The sequence below is a fragment of the Portunus trituberculatus genome, chromosome 42, assembly GCF_017591435.1.
Source record: "Portunus trituberculatus isolate SZX2019 chromosome 42, ASM1759143v1, whole genome shotgun sequence".
NCBI lineage: Eukaryota > Metazoa > Arthropoda > Malacostraca > Decapoda > Portunidae > Portunus > Portunus trituberculatus.
In genome coordinates, this window is record NC_059296.1 from 25,550,001 (window position 1) to 25,574,032 (window position 24,032).

At 44.4% G+C, this 24,032-nt stretch overlaps 1 protein-coding gene across 2 annotated transcripts; it reads left to right on the plus strand.

The window, feature by feature from the left end:
• The first annotated feature begins 293 nt into the window (after nucleotides 1–293).
• On the plus strand, nucleotides 294–20,715 carry LOC123517789 (cyclin-dependent kinase 20-like). Of its 2 annotated transcripts, none has more exons than XM_045278249.1 (7): nucleotides 294–372; nucleotides 5,452–5,892; nucleotides 6,954–7,142; nucleotides 8,575–8,685; nucleotides 9,191–9,316; nucleotides 19,734–19,961; nucleotides 20,376–20,715. In XM_045278249.1, exons 2-7 carry the CDS (start codon nucleotides 5,707–5,709, stop codon nucleotides 20,544–20,546), a joined length of 1,011 nt encoding a protein of 336 aa, XP_045134184.1. In that variant the 5' UTR covers nucleotides 294–372; nucleotides 5,452–5,706; the 3' UTR covers nucleotides 20,547–20,715. The 2 variants fall into 2 exon arrangements, with proteins under 2 accessions (XP_045134184.1, XP_045134183.1); XM_045278248.1 differs by lacking the exon at nucleotides 294–372 and adding an exon at nucleotides 425–734.
• The last annotated feature ends 3,317 nt before the right edge of the window (nucleotides 20,716–24,032 follow it).

Below are 24,032 nucleotides of genomic sequence, written 5' to 3' on the forward strand. Positions count from 1 at the left end.
ATATTCATGTGTGTGTGTGTGTGTGTGTGTGTGTACTTAAAAAGAATGGTTAAGAGATATAATTCAATAAATTAAAAAATCAAATTCACTGGCTAATTACTGTTGAAATTACTTTGAAATAAGTAAATAAATATTTCGAGGAGAAACAACCTTCAAATGGACTCACCAGTTCAGTTACGCAGATGTCTTGGTACTGTGATCCTCTTCAGCAACAGTCTGTCACAAATAAAGAATACAGAAACAAGTTATGCTGATATTCCAGTATCTGCATTACGCTAGTAGTCCCCGTGGATCTGCTAGCTGGTCGTCATGGCAACGGCAACAAAACAAACAATATCTACAGCTGACCGAGACATGAACCCACTTTTTCAGGTAAATTTTACCAAATAAGAGCACATTATTGCACAGTACATTTGGCATACCAGTGGAAGAAACGGCACAATGTTGCGCTCCCAGATGGCGGACTTTAAGTTTAAGGAAAAATAGTGTCAATTTTAAAGACAGCGCATATTGAAAGTCAAGTGACATAGAAAAAAAAAAAGTCAGTATACAGCTGCTTTACCATAATGATGCATCTTAGTACTTGCTTCAGCGGTACATATAATAAAATTGGAACGAAAATGCATCTTAATGTTTCATCATGTATGCTACCTAGAACCAGTGCAATACATACTGGCAGGTCACGGGCATAGCCAGCCAAAATTCTCAACCAGTGCAACTCCGCTGATACGCAGGTAAACACTCTCTTACCTGTTTTGTACTTTGTAGACAAGCCAAAACCTCTCAGACTAAGTTATAATGCTTGTTTATTCTTGTAGTTATGATTATGTGAATGAATTATAAATACCATTATCCTTACCAATATCTACATATATCATTGCTACTCAAACTAAAGTAAAATAAACTAAATTGCTTATAATATGGGTCTTGTTGTGAATATTCATAAACCATCATCTCACTTCAACTCGTTCCAGCAAACATTTTGTGAACCAACTCTTTATGTTGAGCATATCAAAAGGAACAGAATTGTATAAGCTTCCCAATGAAATGTTTCGTTTTCTGTGATTAGTAAATCGCGGTATGATCCTAAACTAAATATTTTCGGAAACCTGTATTTTCTTACTTATCTATTTTTTCCAAATTTACATCAACCTTTTACGATGCAGCTTAGAATTTTACTTAACTCTATAGAACTACTGGAAAAATTATACATGTAATTGCATTTCAATAGATCAAATGTTTCTTTTTCCTTTGTTTATACAAATGCATTGCACCTTCTTGCGATGGTGCAATGCATTTGTAGACTATATCACCAAAGTACACACCGTATTTAATTTTCTCACAACTTTCCTGTGTCAAGTAGTAACTCATATGTTTGTAGTCATGAAAACTCAATAACAATTTTAGTGTTTTCAAAGCTTTCATATATTATTCATTTTTGTACAAGTAATGGTGGTGGTATATATCATAATTGATAATAATAACAATATTAATGTGAGAGCATTGTGACGAGTTAATCATTGAAGGTAGTGAAGGAAATACGGTAGTAGTAGTAGTAGTAGTAATACTACGTAGTAGTAATAGTAATGTGTGGCAGAAAATAAATTCATAAACGACTATTCTTAGTTCACTTTATTTCCTGTTCTTCAAAAAGATTGTCACTGGTTAAAAAAATAAATAGATAAAAAATGACAGTCACATCTGAATCAAAACTTTTATCCATTGCCTAATTTTTATATCAATGAAGAAATTAATTGCTTCTGGCAACTTACTAAACGTTATTAGTAAAAAAAAATAGACAATAAAGGTACAAATAGTAGTAGTAGTAGTTGGGATTCTAATGATGTGTGGGTATGTGTTTATCCTTTTCATTTCTGCGACTGTATCTCTTCCTACGGTTTGGATATACATATATATATATATATATATATATATATATATATATATATATATATATATATATATATATATATATCTTTTGTGCCCGGTACTCAGCAGTGTGTCCAGCAGGAGTGTGATCACGCGCAAAAATACTCTCCCACCCGCTTCATTTCATACTCCTCGCAGTCTGTGAAAGAAGGGGATGAAAGACAATGCTGTAGTGGCGCTGGTGTTGCCGTATTGTGCATAGTTAAATATGCAGCCTAAGAAATAACCAGTGTTGCACACACAGTGTTGCACACACACACACACACACACACACACACACACACACACACACACACACACACACACACACACACACACACATCAAAAGTATAGCTTCCCGTATCGGAGCATTGATGCATGGAACAAACTGAGCGTGGATGTGGTGTGTGCAGCGAGTGTCAGTCAAATGAAGGAAAAATTGGACAAGTGTGGACAAAGAGACAGGACATAGAGAGCTACGGCTCGGGCCCTGTAATCACAAATAGGTAAATACAAATAGGTAAATACACACAAGAGAGAGAGAGAGAGAGAGAGAGAGAGAGAGAGAGAGAGAGAGAGAGTGTCCGATGACGATATGGGCTTCAGCCTGTTCGATTAGCTGGCAACACACTCCAAGCCCAGCTCTATCTGACCAAATAAAGCTGCGATGGTAAAAAAAAAAAAAAAAAGAAAGAGAGATGGGGGGTAGGGGGGAGACGTGGATCCAAGCAAAATGATAAAAACACTATCCCAGCAAAAGATAGTGAAAATAAAACACTAATCTTGTTGTTAGGTTACGTTAATACAGGGAAGGCCAATTGATTACCAAAACTGGGCTCAGCAAACCCAATGTAGAAAAAAAAAAGAAAGAAAGGAAATGAAACCTTTACACTCAACACTAGAAAATTAATATAGTGACTCAGCGAGAGGAAATAATCAAAGAAAGACTTCACAAAAGCACAAAATGCATGAACACTCCTCCACGCTCGGTTAGATAAACCTAACCGTACACAAAGCACATCACCATCCTCACTCACCTCCAGCTTAGGATTACAAAAGAGAAAGTGACATGGCCGCGCGCTTTCATTCAGTATTCGCCAAGACAATAAACCAAAGCTCTACCACGCCGGCTTGACCTCCAGCCACTCCCGACCGCAACACAATGTGACCCATACTGAGTGAATGGCCGCTAAGCAAAGAGCGTCACTCCAAAGTTCAAAAGTTTCAAAGTTTATTGAGAAAAGGGGGAAGATACAAACAAGGGGTGGGACAGTGCAAGATACAAAAACATAGAAATACAGAAAAACAGAAGAAGAGCATAGTTGCTGGGCGGTCCAGCTTGCGTCACTCCCCTCACCCGCTCCTCCTTATATACCCCCCATCCAACACCTCCCCTGCCTGAACACACTCCTTTAACCTATCCCAATACCTCGTGCTTTCATCATGTGGTTTGGCCGAAGTCGTGTTCGAGGATCATGGGTTAGCACCCTTCAACTGCACGCCCCGGAAGGCGCCAGTGACCACAACTTCGAGAGACGGGATACAACTCCCGACTAAAACATGGTATCCACGGCACTCACTGCTGGGTGGACAGGGGCGCGGATGAGAGACAGAGTGTGCTAACCATTGCACCATGGAGTATACCCGATACCTCTGCGCCGCGTAAAGACGTAATCGGCGAAGAAAATTATCACACTAAAGTAGTGCAACAAAACACAATACAAAAATGCAATTACTATTGTAGACAGACTTGGCAACTAATAACAGTGTTGCATGCATTTTAAAATTACCCTTGGAAGTAATATACAATATAATGAATCATGAAATAAAGTTACATTATTGAAGGTGTACATACGAGTACATCACAGAAGGCGTGGCACACGCTTTTTCTTCTAAACACGGAGTTATACAAGTTATATAATTTGCTGCCTTCAATATCAATTCTTAATGAAATATAGGTAGTATGGCTTAATAAAACACTTATAACAATAAACTTACAATTTAAATATAAAGACAGAATTATGAATGTAATCAAAACGCAGCGGGTTGGCTGGCTGGCGGGCAGGCCTGGCCGGATTTCACGCCGCGTGTCTTCTTTCCTCTGTAAAGGAAGATGATCACAAGGAAAACTTTTCCCCACAAAGCAATTCAACCATTTACACATCCACCGCATACAACATATTCACAAACACTACACTACCGTTTGTTCCGTCAACTTTTCTTGCCAACTTTCTGAAAATCGATAATTTTATGTATCCACAGCTGCTCGTCAGCGCTCTCATCGACAATAAACAAGCATGGCTCTCTCTCTCTCTCTCTCTCTCTCTCTCTCTCTCTCTCTCTCTCTCTCATACACAGCCAGGCTTGAACCCACGAATGCACCTCCGCTGGGGCACAAGCAAGCAGTTAATGTTTTGCATGCATCTTATCACAGGTTTTGTAAGTTGTAGACAAACCTTACAAATTCAAATGTAACCCATGGTGCAGAAGTAGAGATTCAGAGACCTTTCATAAGTGCAGAGATCTATCAAATCATACGGACCATTGTTTGTTGTTCTATAAGTGCAGAGATCTATCAAATCATGCGAACCATTGTTTATTGTTCTATAAGTGCAGAGATCTTTCAGATCATGAGAACCATATTGTTTGCTGTTTCATAAGTGCAGAGATCTATCAAATCATACGAACCATTGTTTGCTGTTTCATAAATGCAGAGATCTATCAAATCATACGAACCATTGTTTGTTGTTCTATAAGTGCAGAGATCTATCAAATCATGCGAACCATTGTTTATTGTTCTATAAGTGCAGAGATCTATTAGATCATGGGAACCATTGTTTGCTGTTTCATAAGTGCAGAGATCTATCAAATCATACGAACAATTGTTTGTTGTTCTATAAGTGCAGGGATCTATCAAATCATATGAACCATTGTTTGTTGTTCTATAAGTGCAGAGATCTATTAGATCATGGGAACCATTGTTTGCTGTTTTATAAGTGCAGAGATCTATCAAATCATGAGAACCATTAATATGTTTCTTGTACAAGTACTATATTCATAAATTAAGTGTCATGACATGAGAAATTAAACGATTTCGTATTTTTTAACAATAATGTTTAAATAGTATATCTTTATATTATAAGAATGGCTTTTCATTTGACAACAAAAGTTGACATTAGCTCTCCTCCCCTCCGTGAAGACAGTCACTTCCATTTGACGATTCAGACTGAATAGAACGACGGAAAGGGCCAAAAGTTGACGAAAAACGGAATTGACAAAAATAATGACGGAAAGCGCGCTATATAGTGTACCAAGTTGTACTGCAGCGTCCTTGAGAAGCTACTGCAAACTACTAAACGCTGAAAGCACCGATGATATATATACTAAAAATATAGTGTAAATAAAATAACAGTGCAGATTGAAGTCAAATGACATGATATATGAAAAAAATCAGCTTTTAATAGAATGTTGTACATTAGCTGAATAGTTTCATCACATTTCATCATGTATACTATGCAATAATCACTGTGTTTTCTCTTTCAGTGAATATACACATGTGTGTAAAAATGCTTCAGAAAAAAGCCAAGACTGAATCACATCTCAATTACTTATAACAGGCTTCAGTGAGTAGCAAAGTGGTTTTCGAAAGTGTCTGATAACTTGACAATAGTCGGAAAAAAACAACAACCATGTGAACCTCATTAGTTCATTGGTGTCTTGAAAATAGCTTGAGTCTACAGCGTACCAAAACAAAACTCCTCGGAAGTATAAGAGAGGGTATTCCTGAAGTATTCCTGAATGGATGCGTACACTGTTGTGGGGCGGATCGGGGAGGGGGCGCACGGGGTGGTAGTGAGGGCCAGACATAACCTGACGGGACGGCTAGTGGCGCTGAAGAAGGTGCCGCTGAGGAGGCTGGACCACGGCATGCCCACCACGGCGCTCAGGGAAATCAAGGCACTCCAGCAGATTAATTCACAGCATGTAAGTACTGTGGGTGGGTGGTCAACACACACACACACACACACACACACACACACACACACACACACACACACACATCAGTGAAATGAGAGAGAGAGAGAGAGAGAGAGAGAGAGAGAGAGAGAGAGAGAGAGAGAGAGAGAGAGAATTTAATATTTTTACTCACAAAACATTTACAAATATGTGAATAAGACTGAGTTTCATCCAGGAGGTAGTTTTGTTGCAATGCATGATGTTGTGCACATAACATTTGTCAGGTGACTCTAATTAAGCCGTGGCCGCCCTTAACTGTGTGTGTGTGTGTGTGTGTGTGTGTGTGTGTGTGTGTGTGTGTGTGTGTGTGTGTGTGTGTGTGTGTGTGATAACAATAATGGTAATAATAACATACAGTTTATTGGAATTGCAGTATATACACACTGAAAATGTTTATAAGGGATGGGGAGAGGGTTAAGATTGGTACACTCATGGTACAATATTTTTTATTGTACCATGGGTACACTAGCCTAATGGTGAGGATCGCACTGAGGTGGTATCGGTCCGTGCGTGGTGCCCTCAGAGGCATTATCTTGTTCTGGTATCTTGTGACACGGCCCGGGCGAGAAGCATTAGGGAGGAGGGAGAAAGTTTGTGTGTGTGTGTGTTCACTGTTTGATCTGCTGCAGTCTCTGACGAGACAGCCAGACGTTACCCTACGGAACGAGCTCAGAGCTCATTATTTCCGATCTTGGGATAGGCCTGAGACCAGGCACACACCACACACCGGGACAACAAGGTCACAACTCCTCGATTTACATCCCGTACCTACTCACTGCTAGGTGAACAGGGGCTACACGTGAAAGGAGACACACCCAAATATCTCCACCCGGCCGGGGAATCGAACCCCGGTCATCTGGCTTGTGAAGCCAGCGCTCTAACCACTGAGCTACCGGGCCGTGTGTGTGTGTGTGTGTGTGTGTGTGTGTGTAGTAATAAAGGATATAACATGACGGAATTGACTCAATTCTGTGAAAAGCACAAACAGTTAAATCCAAAGAGGAGAATATAACGTAACATGTGAGTAGGTGATGCGGCTGCTGGAGGTGTTCGCTGACGGCGCGGGCTTCGTGTTGGCCTTCGAGCTGATGCTGGGGGACCTAGGCGAGATGCTGCGGGATGCATCGCGGCCCCTCACACGCGCCCACGTCAAGACCTACATGACCATGCTGCTCTCCGGCGTCGCCTTCCTCCACAAACACAACATAATGCACAGGGTGAGCTCTCTCCTTTTCAACAACCTCTTGCCCTATCAACTCCTACGCTGATGATATCACCCTACATTTTTCCGCGTCTTTTCAGAGACTACCAACCCTTCAGCAAGTCATCAGATCACGTAGGGACGCTAAAGAGTGCCTAACTTCTGATCTTTCTAAGATTTCTGATTGGGGCAGAGAAAACTTAGTGTTCAATGCCTCAAAATTTCAATTCCTCCATCTATCAATTCGACACAACCTTCCAGACAACTATCCCTTCTTCTTCAATGACACTCAACTGTCTCCCTCTTCCACACTGAATATCCTCAGTCTGTCCTTTACTCATAATCTTAACTGGAAACTTCACATTTAATCTCTTGCTAAAACAGCTTCTATGAAGTTAGGCGTTCTGCGGCGTCTCCACCAGTTTTTCTCGCCCCTCCGACTGCTAACTCTGTACAAGGGCCTTATCCGTTCTTGCATGGAGTATTCTTCGCATGTTTTGGGGGGTTCTACTCACACTGTTTTATTAGATAGGGTGGAATCAAAAGCTTTTCGTCTCATCAATTTCCCTCTGACTGACTGTTTTCAGCCTCTTTCTCTCTGTCGAAATGTTGCATCTCTTTCTTTCTTCTATCTGCTATTTTCATGTTAACTGCTCTACTGATCTTGCAAACTGCATGCCTCCCATCCTCCTGCTGCCTCGCTGCACAAAGCTTTCTTCTTCCTCTCATCCCTATTCTGTCCAACTCTCTAAGGCAAGAGTTAATCAGTATTCTCAGTCATTCATACCTTTCTCTGGTAAACTCTGGAACTCCCTGCCTGCTTCTGTATTTCCATCTTCTTACGACTTGACTTCTTTTAAGAGGAAGGTTTCAAGACATTTGTCCTGAATTTTGGATAACTCACTTGATTTTTAAAGTAACTGGCAACCCCATGGGCCTTTTTTATTCCATATTTTTGTTACTCTTGGCAAGTTCCCCCCCCCGCATAAAAGAGAGAGAGAGAGAGAGAGAGAGAGAGAGAGAGAGAGAGAGAGATTCTTTAGCTGAGGCTTAAAAACACCTTTGTGTACTGTCAAATTAGTTAATCTTTATTCCACTTCTTTTTTTCTTTTTCTTCAATGCAGCTTTTTTTTTCGATGTACTACCGCACGCTTCCATATTTCATCAACGTGATCAATTTTACATTTTTCAACATAACATTTTCTACCCATAATTTCTTGAGAGATTAAAGCTTTTCAGAATACTGGACCTGGCAAAACATCATAACACATCATGATAAAAAGAAAAATAAATACTCAAATAAAAACAGTTGGATTCTAATCAAAGAGAACAGAGAAATAGTTTCAATTTAACTTACTTGCCTGATGAAGTTTATACAATTTGCTTTTTTTTTCTGCATTTCGACACTGTCTTCATCACCGTGGTTCTGCTGGCTCCTGTGATGGCAGGACTTGAAGCCAGCCAACCTGTTGATCAGCGGGAAGGGGCAGCTCAAGATAGCGGACCTGGGCCTGTGCCGGGTGTTTTCTCGGCAGGGCAAGAGGCTCTACTCCCACCAGGTAGGAGGAGAGAGGCACAAGGGATGGTGTCAAGATCGTACTTTGAAACGCCTTGCTTTCCTACCACGACTGTTTTCAATGGCCACAGACATGATTAGTATTTCTCCAGTTATTAATGTACATGCATGAACCTTAAAAACACCCTTAAAACCGTCTTCATCTAGAGGTTCTTGAAAATAGTCGGAGTGTGGGGCAGTAAAGTTTCAAATTATGTCAGTACAGTAAAAGGTAAGATGAGATAGACGAAAGGTGACGCGGAAAGGAAAACAGAAGAAAAATAACAAAGTGTCTGATAGGAAGATAGGAGAGGGAGATAATGTACATATTAGGAAGATATATGAATAGGAGAGAAATGAGAACATAAGACGATGGAGGTAGAGATGCAAATAGAGTGAAAGATGAAGGAGAAAGAGGAATGAGAAGGAAGATGTAGATTGGAAGTGTTCGAGAGAGAGAGAGAGAGAGAGAGAGAGAGAGAGAGAGTAAGAGCACATGTCTCTCCCAGGTAGCGACAAGATGGTACCGCGCCCCTGAGCTGCTGTACGGGGCGCGCCAATACCGGGAGGGCGTGGACCTGTGGGCGGTGGGATGCATCTTTGCCGAAATGATCAACAACTGTCCACTCTTCCCGGTAAGTGCTCTCTCTCTCTCTCTCTCTCTCTCTCTCTGGTATTCATTCCTTTGTTAAATGTTTGCCTTTCATCTATGTGTGTATGTATGTATGTATGTATGTATGTATGTATGTATGTATGTTTGTATGTATGTATGTATGTATGTATGTATGTATGTATGTATGTATGCATGTATACATGTATGTATGTATGTATCTATCTATCTTGCTACCTACCTACTTATCTATATATCTATCCGTCTACCTATCTATCTACCTATCTACCTACCTATCTATCTATCTATCTATCTATCTATCTATCTATCTTGGGAACAGGAAAGTATGTAGTCTCTCAGTGGCCAAAGTGGATCGTGTCGCGGCAAAAAGTCCAACATGCACGGCGCCATTCCTTCCGATAACCTATTCAGTGTAGCACATCTCAAATGTAACGTTGGCCAGGATTTTTCCTATAACTCCCATTATTCGCCCATATCTCCTTTCTCAACATTGCCATTGGTGTTTCACATCAGAGGAAGACAGAAAACTGCATATCACAAGTTTGTCTGGTTTCATCAAGCTACGAGATGTCAACATACCTGTCAAGTCTACGTTTTTGGCGTAAGTCTTACGTAATTTCTATAATTTTTCAAGTCTTACGGAAGTGTTTCCCAACCTTTTTAGGTTGCTATCCTAAATGCATTCTTAACCTGGAGTAGCGACCCTAATTGTATATAATAAATCCAACCTAACCTGACCTAACCGAGACAGAGACAAACAAGTGGAGACAGCCAGGCAGACAGAGGTACAGACAGACTAACAGACAGAAGAAAAAAGGGCAATGGGAGGAAGCATTTGCGAGTTATTATAAAAATCAACAAAACAAACAAATATGATGCATGCAATATGTTCATTCACTGCCACAGCATCACAGATGCGACTGACAGCTCATTCAGGCTCCTCGTTGACTGGTCGGCAGTAAAGTACACTTATTTTACATGAAAACTACTCGTACTACGGGCGGAATTGCAGGAATTTTATGTTTTATGACTCTTTTGTTACTGTGTCCAGTAGAATCTATACCTAGTCCTGCTAAAGTATATCAGTTACATTAATCAAAATAAAAATGTGAACAGCTGTGAATTATTAAGATATGTTTTTGCAAGACCCTCTGGCGACCCTCAAAAATACCCTCGCCATGCACCCTAATTTGGGTAGCGACCCTGGGGTTGGCAACCACTGCTTTAAACACTGATTGTGAATTCTTGGTGTCTTTTATGGGTACACTCTTTACAATACATAAGCCAACAAAGTCACTATCCAAATGAATAACAGCATCATAGGTAAAGATACATTCCAAGTAACTGAGTAACATTAAAGAAAGAGAAGAACTTTAGCGAGGCAAGACCAGCAGTGACGAGAGCCAAGCAGTGCAGCAGTTTAGTGTGGCAGCAGCAGTGTCCCTGAGGCTCAGCTCGTCAGTCTCTGGAGTAGTGCACACATTGGAGACATCAGTGTCCTGCAAGTCTTCCTCTGACCAAAGCAGCAAGCAGAAAAATTTTCATGAGTGCGGGAGAAATACACAGGCACTGACACTTGGGCAGACAGTTTCCCTGCTGGCCCGTCCACGCCATCCTTGAGGCTTGCTGCCTGTTGTTTCATCCAGGAAGACATTTCTCAACGGCATCCACCGCCTCTTTTTTAGCAGTGTGAAGTGCCACCTTCTCAACTAACGGCCCCCCACACAATATCAGTGGGCTTCTCTATCTCTGCTCGTGTTGAGCAACACACTAGTGAGATCCAATAATCCCATTAATGGCCGTGACAGTCCCTCACCATTCAGTGGGTCACCCGTCCAATCAGTGGTGGCTGGTTTGTTCACAGTCACTGGAGACCACAGCCACCTGTGGTTCACTAGTACAGCTTTCCTCACTCAATGGTTCTGCCAACCCATCACAGGGCTTAGCATGTACGAATTCCACGAACCTATCAGAGTGGTTCAATGAACCTTCCCTTACTGAAGAGGTTATGCCAGCACATTCCATAGGGTTCAGTGTAACTGTCTCTCACATCTCCATCTGAGAGATTCATTGCAGTTCTCTCCCCTGACACGGCTCTGCCAAGCCCCATCAATGTGGTTCATGGTTGTCCCTACTGAAGGGGTTTTTCCTATAGTATCATTACTGGAAAGGTCCAATATAGCTGCCACTGAAGGGGCTCTGCAGTCCATCAGAAAGATGGAATATATCTCTCCTTTCAGGAGATGCACCGATTCCATCAAAGAAGTTCAAATATATCTTACCTCATTGAAGGGGTTCTGCCAACCCTCCAGAGGATCTAATACATCCGTCCCCAAAGAATGGGATGAGTCACCCCGTCGAAGGGGTTTGATACAACTCTTTCTTCCTACACTGAGGAGTCTGACGTGTCTCTCTCCAATGGAGGGGCTCCATCTCCCCCACCTGAGGAGTCTGACCCGTCTCTCTCCACTGGAGGGGCTCCACCTTCTCCCATCAGAGGAGTTTGGGACGTCTCTCTCCACTGGAGGGGGTCCACCTCCCTCACCAGAAAATTTGGGACGTCTCTCTCCACTGCAGGGGGTCCACCTCCCCACCAGAGGAGTTTGGGACGTCTCTCTCCACTGGAGGGGGTCCACCTTCCCCACCAGAAGAGTCTGACCCGTCTCTCTCCACTGGAGGGGGTCCACCTCCCCCCACTAGAGGAGTTTGGGACGTCTCTCTCCACTGGAGGGGCTCCATCTCCCCCACCAGAGGAGTTTGGGACGTCTCTCTCCACTGAAGGGGGTCCACCTCCCCCACCAGAGGAGTTTGGGACGTCTCTCTCCACTGGAGGGACTCCACCTCCCCACCAGAGGAGTTTGGGACGTCTCTCTCCACTGGAGGGTCCATCTCCCCCACCAGAGGAGTTTGGGACGTCTCTCTCCACTGGAGGGTCCACCTCCCCACCAGAGGAGTTTGGGACGTCTCTCTCCACTGGAGGGGGTCCACCTCCCCCACCAGAGGAGTTTGGGACGTCTCTCTCCACTGGAGGGGATCCATCTCCCCCACCAGAGGAGTTTGGGACGTCTCTCTCCACTGGAGGGGTCCACCTCCCCCACCAGAGGAGTTTGGGACGTCTCTCTCCACTGGAGGGGGTCCACCTCCCCACCAGAGGAGTTTGGGACGTCTCTCTCCACTGGAGGGGGTCCACCTCCCCACCAGAGGAGTTTGGGACGTCTCTCTCCACTGGAGGGGGTCCACCTCCCCACCAGAGGAGTTTGGGACGTCTCTCTCCACTGGAGGGGTCCACCTCCCCACCAGAGGAGTTTGGGACGTCTCTCCACTGGAGGGGATCCACCTCCCCACCAGAGGAGTTTGGGACGTCTCTCTCCACTGGAGGGGGTCCACCTCCCCCACCAGAGGAGTTTGGGACGTCTCTCTCCACTGGAGGGGGTCCACCTCCCCACCAGAGGAGTTTGGGACGTCTCTCTCCACTGGAGGGGTCCACCTCCCCACCAGAGGAGTTTGGGACGTCTCTCTCCACTGGAGGGGTCCACCTCCCCACCAGAGGAGTTTGGGACGTCTCTCAGAGGAGTTTGGGACGTCTCTCTCCACTGGAGGGGTCCACCTCCCCACCAGAGGAGTTTGGGACGTCTCTCCACTGGAGGGGTCCACCTCCCCACCAGAGGAGTTTGGGACGTCTCTCTCCACTGGAGGGGTCCACCTCCCCACCAGAGGAGTTTGGGACGTCTCTCTCCACTGGAGGGGGTCCACCTCCCCACCAGAGGAGTTTGGGACGTCTCTCTCCACTGGAGGGGTCCACCTCCCCACCAGAGGAGTTTGGGACGTCTCTCTCCACTGGAGGGGGTCCACCTCCCCACCAGAGGAGTTTGGGACGTCTCTCTCCACTGGAGGGGTCCACCTCCCCACCAGAGGAGTTTGGGACGTCTCTCTCCACTGGAGGGCTCCACCTCCCCACCAGAGGAGTTTGGGACGTCTCTCTCCACTGGAGGGGGTCCATCTCCCCCACCAGAGGAGTTTGTGACGTCTCTCTCCACTGGAGGGCTCCACCTCCCCACCAGAGGAGTTTGGGACGTCTCTCCACCTCCCCACCAGAGGAGTTTGGGACGTCTCTCTCCACCTCCCCACCAGAGGAGTTTGGGACGTCTCTCTCCACTGGAGGGGTCCACCTCCCCACCAGAGGAGTTTGGGACGTCTCTCTCCACTGGAGGAGGTCCACCTCCCCACCAGAGGAGTTTGGGACGTCTCTCCACTGGAGGGGGTCCACCTCCCCCACCAGAGGAGTTTGGGACGTCTCTCTCCACTGGAGGGGTCCACTCTCCCACCAGAGGAGTTTGGAACGTCTCTTTCCACTGGAGGGGCTCCACCTCCCCCACCAGAGGAGTTTAAGACATTTCTCTCCACTGGAGGGGATCCATCTCCCACCAGAGGAGTTTGGGACGTCTCTCTCCACTGGAGGGGGTCCACCTCCCCACCAGAGGAGTTTGGGACGTCTCTCTCCACTGGAGGGGCTCCGCCTGCCCCACCAGAGGAGTTTGGGACGTCTCTCTCCACTGGAGGGGGTCCACCTCCCCACCAGAGGAGTTTGGGACGTCTCTCTCCACTGGAGGGCTCCGTCTGCCCCACCAGAGGAGTTTGGGACGTCTCTCTCCACTGGAGGGGGTCCACCTCCCCCACCAGAGGAGTTTGGGACGTCTCTCTCCACTGGAGGGGCTCCGTCTGCCCCACCAGAGGAGTTTGGGACGTCTCTCTCCACTGGAGGGGGTCCACCTCCCCACCAGAGGAGTTTGGGACGTCTCTCTCCACTGGTGGGGCTCCGTCTGCCCCACCAGAGGAGTTTGGGACGTCTCTCTCCACTGGAGGGGTCCACCTCCCCCCACCAGAGGAGTCTGACGTGTCTCTCTCTAATGGAGGGGCTCCATCTCCCCCACCAGTGGTGTCTGACCCGTCTCTCTCCACTGGAGGGGCTCCACCTCCCCCACCAGAGGAGTTTGGGACGTGTCTCTCCACTAGAAGGGGTCTACCTCCCCCACCAGAGGAGTTTGAGACGTCTCTCTCCACTGGAGGGTCTCCACCTCCCCCACCAGAGGAGTTTGGGAAGTCTCTCTCCACTGGAGGGGCTCCACCTCCCCCACCAGAGGAGTTTGGGACGTCTCTCTCCACTGGAGGGGCTCCATCTTCCCCACCAGAGGAGTCTGACCCGTCTCTCTCCACTGGAGGGGGTCCACCTCCCCCACCAGAGGAGTTTGGGACGTCTCTCTCCACTGGAGGGGCTCCATCTCCCCCACCAGAGGAGTTTGGGACGTCTCTCTCCACTGGAGGGGTCCACCTCCCCCACCAGAGGAGTTTGGGACGTCTCTCTCCACTGGAGGAGGTCTACCTCCCCCCACCATAGGAGTGGGGGTGGGCTCTTCTTGGCCTTGCTCTGCATGCACGGTGTGCCCGCCTCCTGGCAGCGGGGTTAAGGCTTCGGCTCTGTCCCCGGCGCCGGGTTCCAGCTCGGCTCTGGTTAAGGCGACACGCGTCGCCTGACTGCCGAGCTCTTCTGTGCCATGCAGGAAAACTTTTCCTTGCACTTACACTTTTTTAACCTTTTGGGAATATTTAATCCGATTTCTCATTCACTTAGCGAGTATGTGAGGGAATGCAAGAAAAGAGCTGGCGGGGAGAGAAAGAAGAATAAAGGAGACAAAGGTCGTGTAATTCGCACACATCCAATGTTCTAATGGTCAAATGTTTCTCAAGTTTTCTTTGCTATTTTGAATTTTCTTCACTGTTACGGGTGAGTGTGGTCACTTGACCCTCCACAGCAGGGCATGACCAACTGAACTCCCAAATAGAAAAACTGAGGCACAATTGACAACTGCTGCTATAAACCAAGAACACACACACACACACACACACACACACACACACACACACATACATGGTAGGGATAGACTGGGAATAGCAATCTTAATGAGTTTTCTTTTCTTTTTTATTCATCTATTTATTCATTCGCTAGCAATATTATAATTCATTTTCCCCTTTGGCTAGTTTTCCTACTGCAGGGGAAAAATAGACGCCTTTCACCTCCTGGAACTGTTTTAGCGTGGCTGCAGGTACTTTAAGGGACACATCTGACATAACGCGGCGTGGGGGTTGGATCAGCCAGGAGATATTCTGAAACACTTTATTTTTTCCAAATCTCCACTACTTTCCAAAGGCTTTAGTTGAAGTGAAACGATTTTTGATGGTGTTTTTACTGTTCTTATGACAGATTAAAATAATTTCAGCGCTGTTAACAGGAGAAACACTCATCGTAACTTGACTAATCATCTTTGTGGTCTTGGAGAATAGTTATGGTGAAATAGCAAAGAGTTTCTGAATATGGGCCTTTTGTGGTGAGCCGCGTGGTGACTGTGAGGGGATATGCTATTGACTCAGAGGTGCTTGGTGAGAGACAACAGATTGATACTCCCACTTATGCACCATTGAGAAAGCTATCATCTGGTATAAGAAGTGCATAAATAAATGAAAGGAAAGAAAAACTAGTGAACTATATTGAACACGTACAAAAGTGTTAGTCCTCAAAAAAAAAAAAAAAAAAAAAAAGCAGAAATAGAGTTTTACGTTTCCAACTCTCAAGACTTATATTAGAGATTCCACAAAATGACATAACCTCTGGCCGTGACGTCACTTTCCCAGCAATCTTCGATGTTTACTTATTTTAATCCTAAACAATCAATAAGACTCAAGTATAACAACGCTCCATTTCAATTCACTTCCACTGAGTTCCTCCAATCTGAAAAGCTGAATTACCAAAAGAATAACAATACAGGAACCATTTATCAGATTGAAAAGGAGCACAATAGCTTTACAGATGAGAATTTCGACATAGTGTAGGTTTTACTACACAAGAGAGAGAGAGAGAGAGAGAGAGAGAGAGAGAGAGGTGCAATATAATACTCGTCAACATCAACTGCTTTCAAAGACGTCAGCTTAAAAGAATAAAGAAGAAAAGAAGGAGGAGGAGGAAAAAAAGGAATAATGATAATAATAATAATGATAATAATAATAATAATAATAATAATAATAATAATAATAATAATAATAATAATAATAATAATAAATAATAATAATAATAATAATAATAATAATAATAATAATAATAATAATAATAATAATAATAATAATAATAATAATAATAATAATAATAATAATAATAATAATAATAATAATAATAATAATAATAATAATAATAATAATAACAATAATGATGATGAAGAAGAAGAATATGAAGATGCTGAATTTCGCATTAGTATACCTTTGTATAACTTTTCCCTGTAAAAGATGAGAAAAAACCAACATAACAACATAATGGACACTTTCAGACTCCTTAGTGGCAATCCCTCACGTGCTACAAATTATGCTTCATTACTCACTAAATTTTCTCGGCAGGACAAACTGGGGATGAAAAAAAAAGAAATAGTTGTATTCGAAACGTGTTGAAGTCTTGAGCGATTTACAAAAAGGGAAGGCGAGTGAGGATGCGCAAAGAAAGGGAAGGAAAGGGAAAGAAAGGGAAGGGAGGGGAAGGATATGGAGAAAGACAGGAAAAGAAATACTTAATTAAGGAGGAATTAGTAATTGTTAAGATAAGAGATGTTAGGGAGAGAAAGAGAGAGAAAACCGAAAAGAGAGATAGACAACGACGATATATATGAAATAAATGTTGACATAAAGACAAAAAATTATTGGAAGAAATAAAAAGAGAAAGACACGCACATATACTATCACAGAAAGAAAGAGAATCGTAGGTATGCCATGTAGTAAATAGACAGGAGGAAGGGTGTGTGTGTGTGTGTGTGTGTGTGTGTGTGTGTATTTACCTAGTTTCATTTACCTAGTTGTATTGTTCACGGTTCGAACGGGGCTCATAGTGTTCTGTCTCCATGTCTCTATTTATCCAATTTATTCTTAAAGTTATGCACATTATGTGCTGTAACAGCTTCATCACTCAATGCATTTCGCATTTCCACCGTTCTATGTGGAAAACTTTATTTGCCAATATCCTTCACACACTGCCTCATCCTAATCTTTACATGTCCTCTTGTCCTTCCGTCTTCTTCTGTAACCAGCACCAGGTCTTCCTTGTCTATCTTTTCAATGCCATTGACTATCTTGTACATTGTTAGTAGGTTTCCTCGTTCTCTTCTATCTTGCAAGGTTGGCAGTCCCACTTCCTTCAGCCTCTTCATATGTTAGGTCCTTTAGTTCCGGCACCAGCTTTGTAGCAATCTTCTGAATCCGTTCTCATCTTCTTATATTTTTCTTTAGGGCTAGGAGACCACACCACTGCTGCATATTCCAGCTTTGGAAGCATCATGCTTGTGATATTTTTTCATCATATTTTTGTCCATGTATTGAAATGCCACTCTTCTATTAGGCAACATTTTATATGCTAATCCAAATATCTTATTTATGTGCCTTTCTGGGTTCAGATTTTCATGTATAATCACTCCCAGATCTTTTTCCTCTTTAGTCTTCATAATTTGTTCCTCTCCCATCAAATAGCTCAATACCGGTCTAACAAAGTCCCTCGCAGTCCTTCGATGTTCTCTAGTTTCCAAAGTAGCTCTCCATGATGGACTTCATCAAAAACCATTTTATGTCCAGATATGATGTGTCCACCCATATATACATCTCTGCTTTTCAGTCCTTCTATTACTCTTGAGTAGAAACCTAAGTTCGACACACATGACCGTCCTGTTCTGAACCCAAATTGTCTGTTCGATATAATTTGTTCTTCTTTCAGATGTTTAACCAATTTTTCTTTGATAACTATTTCACACAACGTCCCCATAACACTTGTAAGTGACACCGGTCTGCAATTTAATGGCTCAGTTGCCTTTCTTTCTTTAGATAACGGTATTACGTTGGGTTTCTTCCATTCTAGTGGAACTTCATTTAATGAACATGTCATCATTTCATTGAATGATGTGTGTGTGTGTGTGTGTGTGTGTGTGTGTGTGTGTGTGTGTGTGTGTGTGTGTGTGTGTGTGTGCGCGCAAATTAACCACCATTTCCTTACAACACACTGCTTCCTTCCTTTCCTTCCCCTTCTCCCTTTCTTTCCTTCTCTTCCCTCATCCTCTCCCACTCACTTCCTCCTCTGCTGTATACAAGTCCACTTTTTAGATAATCCCTAAGCCTCCTCATTTTATCGCTATTAATTAAGAGGAAGTAAAAATCCTCTCCAAACAGTTTTCTTTTTTCTTATCGTCTAATTTCCCAAGTTCCCGGCTTACTCTCTCGTCGATACACAAACTTTTTTTTCAGTGTGAACTAAAAACGTTCGACGACAAATTATTTTCGTGAGAAACAAAAGATTCCTACAAAATAGTGAGAGAGAGAGAGAGAGAGAGAGAGAGAGAGAGAGAGAGAGAGAGAGAGTATCAGATCTTACATAGGAAAGTTTGTTCTTGGTTTTACTTATCTTTAAAGAGATTCACCGTTCTAATAGACTGAACCTATTTTAATCTCTCTCTCTCTCTCTCTCTCTCTCTCTCTCTCTCTCTCTCTCTCTCTCTCTCTGCATTCATTAACCCCTTCCCGGAGAAAGATCAATATACAGACGTTTTGAAATGGGACTTTTTGTCTGATCTATATAGAGTCTTGCGGCGTAAGTTGAATATCTTACGTTTTTTCTCCGCATGCGATGTTTTTTTTTTTTTTTTTTGTGTTTTGTTTTAAATAATTTGAAATAAATTTCCCTTTTCAGGTGTTATATATATGATACCAAATTATGAAAAACAGTAGTGTTTACAAGAAGCTTTGTAAACACTACTTTTTTTTTTTCATTGTGGTGTTCATATTATGTCATGTGTTTACATTGTGTTTTCATTGTGTATTTGTTTTGAAACAGACAAATATTGAATGACAAGAATATGGTTTTCTTATTATTTAATTGCCATTTTATGTACAAACTTATGGTCTCTAACGCAAAATCTTACACCAAGACACCACAGTAACTTGACAGGTATGAGATGACTATTAAGAAAACTGAAACTCCCATAAATTTTAAAGCCATGCTGCATCTCTAGAGCATAAAAATCATTACAGTAGACTATGCGTGCGATATAAAAAATAGCAATACAAAAATATTTATGTGCTAAAAAGTGACAACAACGTAAAACTCTCTCTCTCTCTCTCTCTCTCTCTCTCTCTCTCTCTCTCTCTCTCTCTCTCTCTCTCTTTCATGTCCTAACTTGGCTGCGGCTGCCCTTCCCTCCCGCCCTCCCGCGGGCAGCCACCTGACCTGGCCCTCCGTGATACATACCCTGTCCCCTCACGAGGCAGCTTTCCCTCCCCCTCACGGCTACCTTCCCGGACTAAAGCAAACCAGTGAATCCAATGCGAGTGATTGCCTGTTGTTCCAGGGCGAAAGTGACATTGATCAGCTGTGTGTGGTGCTGCAGGTCCTGGGCACGCCCTCCGAGGCCTCCTGGCCCGGCCTGGCACAGCTGCCTGACTACAGAAAGATTACTTTCCCGGAGTGCCAGCCCATCCCCCTCAGCCAGGTGCTGCCCGAGGCCTCGCAGGATGCCCTCGATCTAGTTAAGAAGTTCCTTATCTACTGCCCCGAGAAAAGGCTTCCAGCCGTCCAGGTAGGCTGTTATTGTTGATAGATTTATTAATGACGTAGTCCTCCTCCCCTATACACATAAAATCTCTCTCTCTCTCTCTCTCTCTCTCTCTCTCTCTCTCTCTCTCTCTCTCTCTCTCTCTCTCTCTCTCTCTCTCTCTCTCTCTCTCTCTCTCTCTCTCTCATATTAGTAATATGCAGCGCTGTGAATTACACTTTCAATTTCTGTAAAAAGTGTTCTGATTACGACTCATGTCAAGTTCACAATATTACTAAAACAATTCAATAAAGTCAGTGTGTAGAATATAGACATTAATTACTACGTATATTCACATTCAAGACACTGTCAACCATATAGATTGTTGGGTCCTTAGAGTTGCTGCTCTATGAAATCCCTTGGCCTCCCTAATAAGCCCATGATGCCTTCCCCTGACAGGCTCTTCAGCATCCCTACTTCTTCACCCCGCCTGCCCCCTGCCCGCGGTCCCAGATGCCCCTCCCACCAGTGGAGAAGCAGCCTCCACCCGCCACTCAGGAATACAACACAGCCTTCCCCCTCAGCGACCTCGCCCACGCCCTGCACGCTCACCTCGATCCCGTCACGTGAGCGCCGGGGGAAAACAATAAACTTGTCAAGATCTAATGAAGAATCTCTCTCTCGTCCTCCATGATTAAGGCAGAAAAACATCTATAAATAAAGGTGGAAATCAAATGAATAGATATACAGTATTGTATGAATAGATAGAATAAATAAATAAATGAATAGATAATACAACAAAAACAACAAAAACAAAAACAACAACAACAACAACAACAACTACTACTACTACTACTACTACTACTACTACTACTACTACTACTACTACTACTACTACTACTACTACTACTACTACTACTACTACTACTACTACTACTACTACTACTACTACTACTACTACTACTACTACTACTACTACTACTGCTGCTGCTGATGATGATGATGATTATGATAATGATGATGATAATGATGATGATGATACTAGTAATGCTGCTAATGCTAATGATGATGACAACAGTATCAGCAACGAAACAGCAGCAACAACAACAACAACGATATTGGTAATAGTAAAGATGATGATGATAATAGTAATAATAATAATAAAGATAATAATAATAGTAATAATAATAATAATAATAATAATAATAATAATAATAATAATAATAATAATAATGATAATAGTAATAATAATAACAACATAATATCAATGATAATAACATTTTATTTATATATAAGTACAGAAACAGTGCCTGGCTTCTGAAGTGTGGTATATCACTATTGCAGTTCATATATGTTTATTTATTCATTTATTCATATTTTCTTATCTTCCTAAGTAATTTACCTAAGGAAGGTTTTAACTGCATCATCAGCACAGCAAAAAGTCAATACAGCACTCAGGCAGTGAAGTCACATATCCAAGGTCAAGTCCCGCTGAGAGGTGGCCATCGTCACTCACCATCTAGTGGACTGACGTCAGCCAGCAGATGCTGAACATCAAGACTGTCAGTTACATTAATCAAAATAAAAATGTGAACAGCTGTGAATTATTAAGATATGTTTTTGCAAGACCCTCTAGCGACCCTCAAAAATACCCTCGCCATGCACCCTAATTTGGGTAGCGACCCTGGGGTTGGCAACCACTGCTTTAAACACTGATTGTGATTTCTTGGTGTCTCTTATGGGTACACTCTTTACAATACATAAGCCAACAAAGTCACTATCCAAATGAATAACAGCATCATAGGTAAAGATACATTCCAAGTAACTGAGTAACATTAAAGAAAGAGAAGAAATTTAGCGAGGCAAGACCAGCAGTGACGAGAGCCAAGCAGTGCAGCAGTTTAGTGTGGCAGCAGCAGTGTCCCTGAGGCTCAGCTCGTCAGTCTCTGGAGAAGTGCACACATTGGAGACATCAGTGTCCTGGAAGTCTTCCTCTGACCAAAGCAGCAAGCAGAAAAATTTTCATGAGTGCGGGAGAAATACACAGGCACTGACACTTGGGCAGACAGTTTCCCTGCTGGCCCGTCCACGCCATCCTTGAGGCTTGCTGCCTGTTGTTTCATCTAGGAAGACATTTCTCAACGGCATCCACCGCCTCTTTTTTAGCAGTGTGAAGTGCCACCTTCTCAACTAACGGCCCCCCACACAATATCAGTGGGCTTTTCTATCTCTGCTCGTGTTGAGCAACACACTAGTGAGATCCAATAATCCCATTAATGGCCGTGACAGTCCCTCACCATTCAGTGGGTCACCCGTCCAATCAGTGGTGGCTGGTTTGTTCACAGTCACTGGAGACCACAGCCACCTGTGGTTCACTAGTACAGCTTTCCTCACTCAATGGTTCTGCCAACCCATCACAGGGCTTAGCATGTACGAATTCCACGAACCTATCAGAGTGGTTCAATGAACCTTCCCTTACTGAAGAGGTTATGCCAGCACATTCCATAGGGTTCAGTGTAAGTGTCTCTCACATCTCCATCAGAGAGATTCATTGCAGTTCTCTCCCCTGACACGGCTCTGCCAAGCCCCATCAATGTGGTTCATGGTTGTTCCTACTGAAGGGGTTTTTCCTATAGTATCATTACTGGAAAGGTTCAATATAGCTGCCACTGAAGGGGCTCTGCAGTCCATCAGAAAGATGGAATATATCTCTCCTTTCAGGAGATGCACCGATTCCATCAAAGAAGTTCAAATATATCTTACCTCATTGAAGGGGTTCTGCCAACCCTCCAGAGGATCTAATACATCCGTTCCCAAAGAATGGGATGAGTCACCCCGTCGAAGGGGTTTGATACAACTCTTTCTTCCTACACTGAGGAGTCTGACGTGCCTCTCCAATGGAGAGGGCTCCATCTCCCCCACCTGAGGAGTCTGACCCGTCTCTCTCCACTGGAGGGGCTCCACCTTCTCCCATCAGAGGAGTTTGGGACGTCTCTCTCCACTGGAGGGGGTCCACCTCCCTCACCAGAAAATTTAGGACGTCTCTCTCCACTGCAGGGGGTCCACCTCCCCCACCAGAGGAGTTTGGAACGTCTCTCTTCACTGGAGGGGGTCCACCTTCCCCACCAGAAGAGTCTGACCCGTCTCTCTCCACTGGAGGGGGTCCACATCCCCCCACTAGAGGAGTTTGGGACGTCTCTCTCCACTGGAGGGGCTCCATCTCCCCCACCAGAGGAGTTTGGGACGTCTCTCTCCACTGAAGGGGGTCCACCTCCCCCATCAGAGGAGTTTCGGACGTCTCTCTCCACTGGAGGGGATCCACCTCCCCCACCAGAAGAGTTTGGGACGTCTCTCTCCAATGGAGGGGCTTCACCTCCCCCACCAGAGGAGTTTGGGACGTCTCTCTCCACTGGAGGAGGTCCACCTCCCCCACCAGAGGAGTTTGGGACGTCTCTCTACACTGGAGGGGGTCCATCTCCCCCACCAGAAGAGTTTGGGACGTCTCTCTCCACTGGAGGGGGTCCGTCTCCCCCACCAGAGGAGTTTGTGTCGTCTCTCTCCACTGGAGGGGGTCCACCTCCCCCACCAGAGGAGTTTAAGACATTTCTCTCCACTGGAAAGGATCCATCTCCCCTACCAGAGGAGTTTGGGACGTCTCTCTCCACTGGAGGGGGTCCACCTCCCCCACCAGAGGAGTTTGGGACGTCTCTCTCCACTGGAGGGGCTCCGCCTGCCCCACCAGAGGAGTTTAGGACGTCTCTCTCCACTGGAGGGGGTCCACCTCCCCCACCAGAGAAGTTTGGGACGTCTCTCTCCACTGGAGGGGCTCCGTCTGCCCCACCAGAGGAGTTTGGGACGTCTCTCTCCACTGGAGGGGGTCCACCTCCCCCACCAGAGGAGTTTGGGACGTTTCTCTCCACTGGAGGGGCTCCGTCTGCCCCACCAGAGGAGTTTGGGACGTCTCTCTCCATTGGAAGGGGTCCACCTCCCCCACCAGAGGAGTTTGGGACGTCTCTCTCCACTGGAGGGGCTCCGTCTGCCCCACCAGAGGAGTTTGGGACGTCTCTCTCCACTGGAGGGGCTCCACGTCTCCCCACCAGAGGAGTCTGACGTGTC

Excerpts from the sequence above, each read along its gene's own strand:
- LOC123517789 (XM_045278249.1), top strand. The coding sequence starts at position 5,707 with ATGGATGCGTACACTGTTGTGGGGCGGATCGGGGAGGGGGCGCACGGG. Across the intron at positions 9,317-19,733 it reads ACAACTGTCCACTCTTCCCG|GGCGAAAGTGACATTGATCA; the intron begins GTAAGTGCTCTC and ends CTGTTGTTCCAG. Across the intron at positions 19,962-20,375 it reads AAAGGCTTCCAGCCGTCCAG|GCTCTTCAGCATCCCTACTT; the intron begins GTAGGCTGTTAT and ends TTCCCCTGACAG.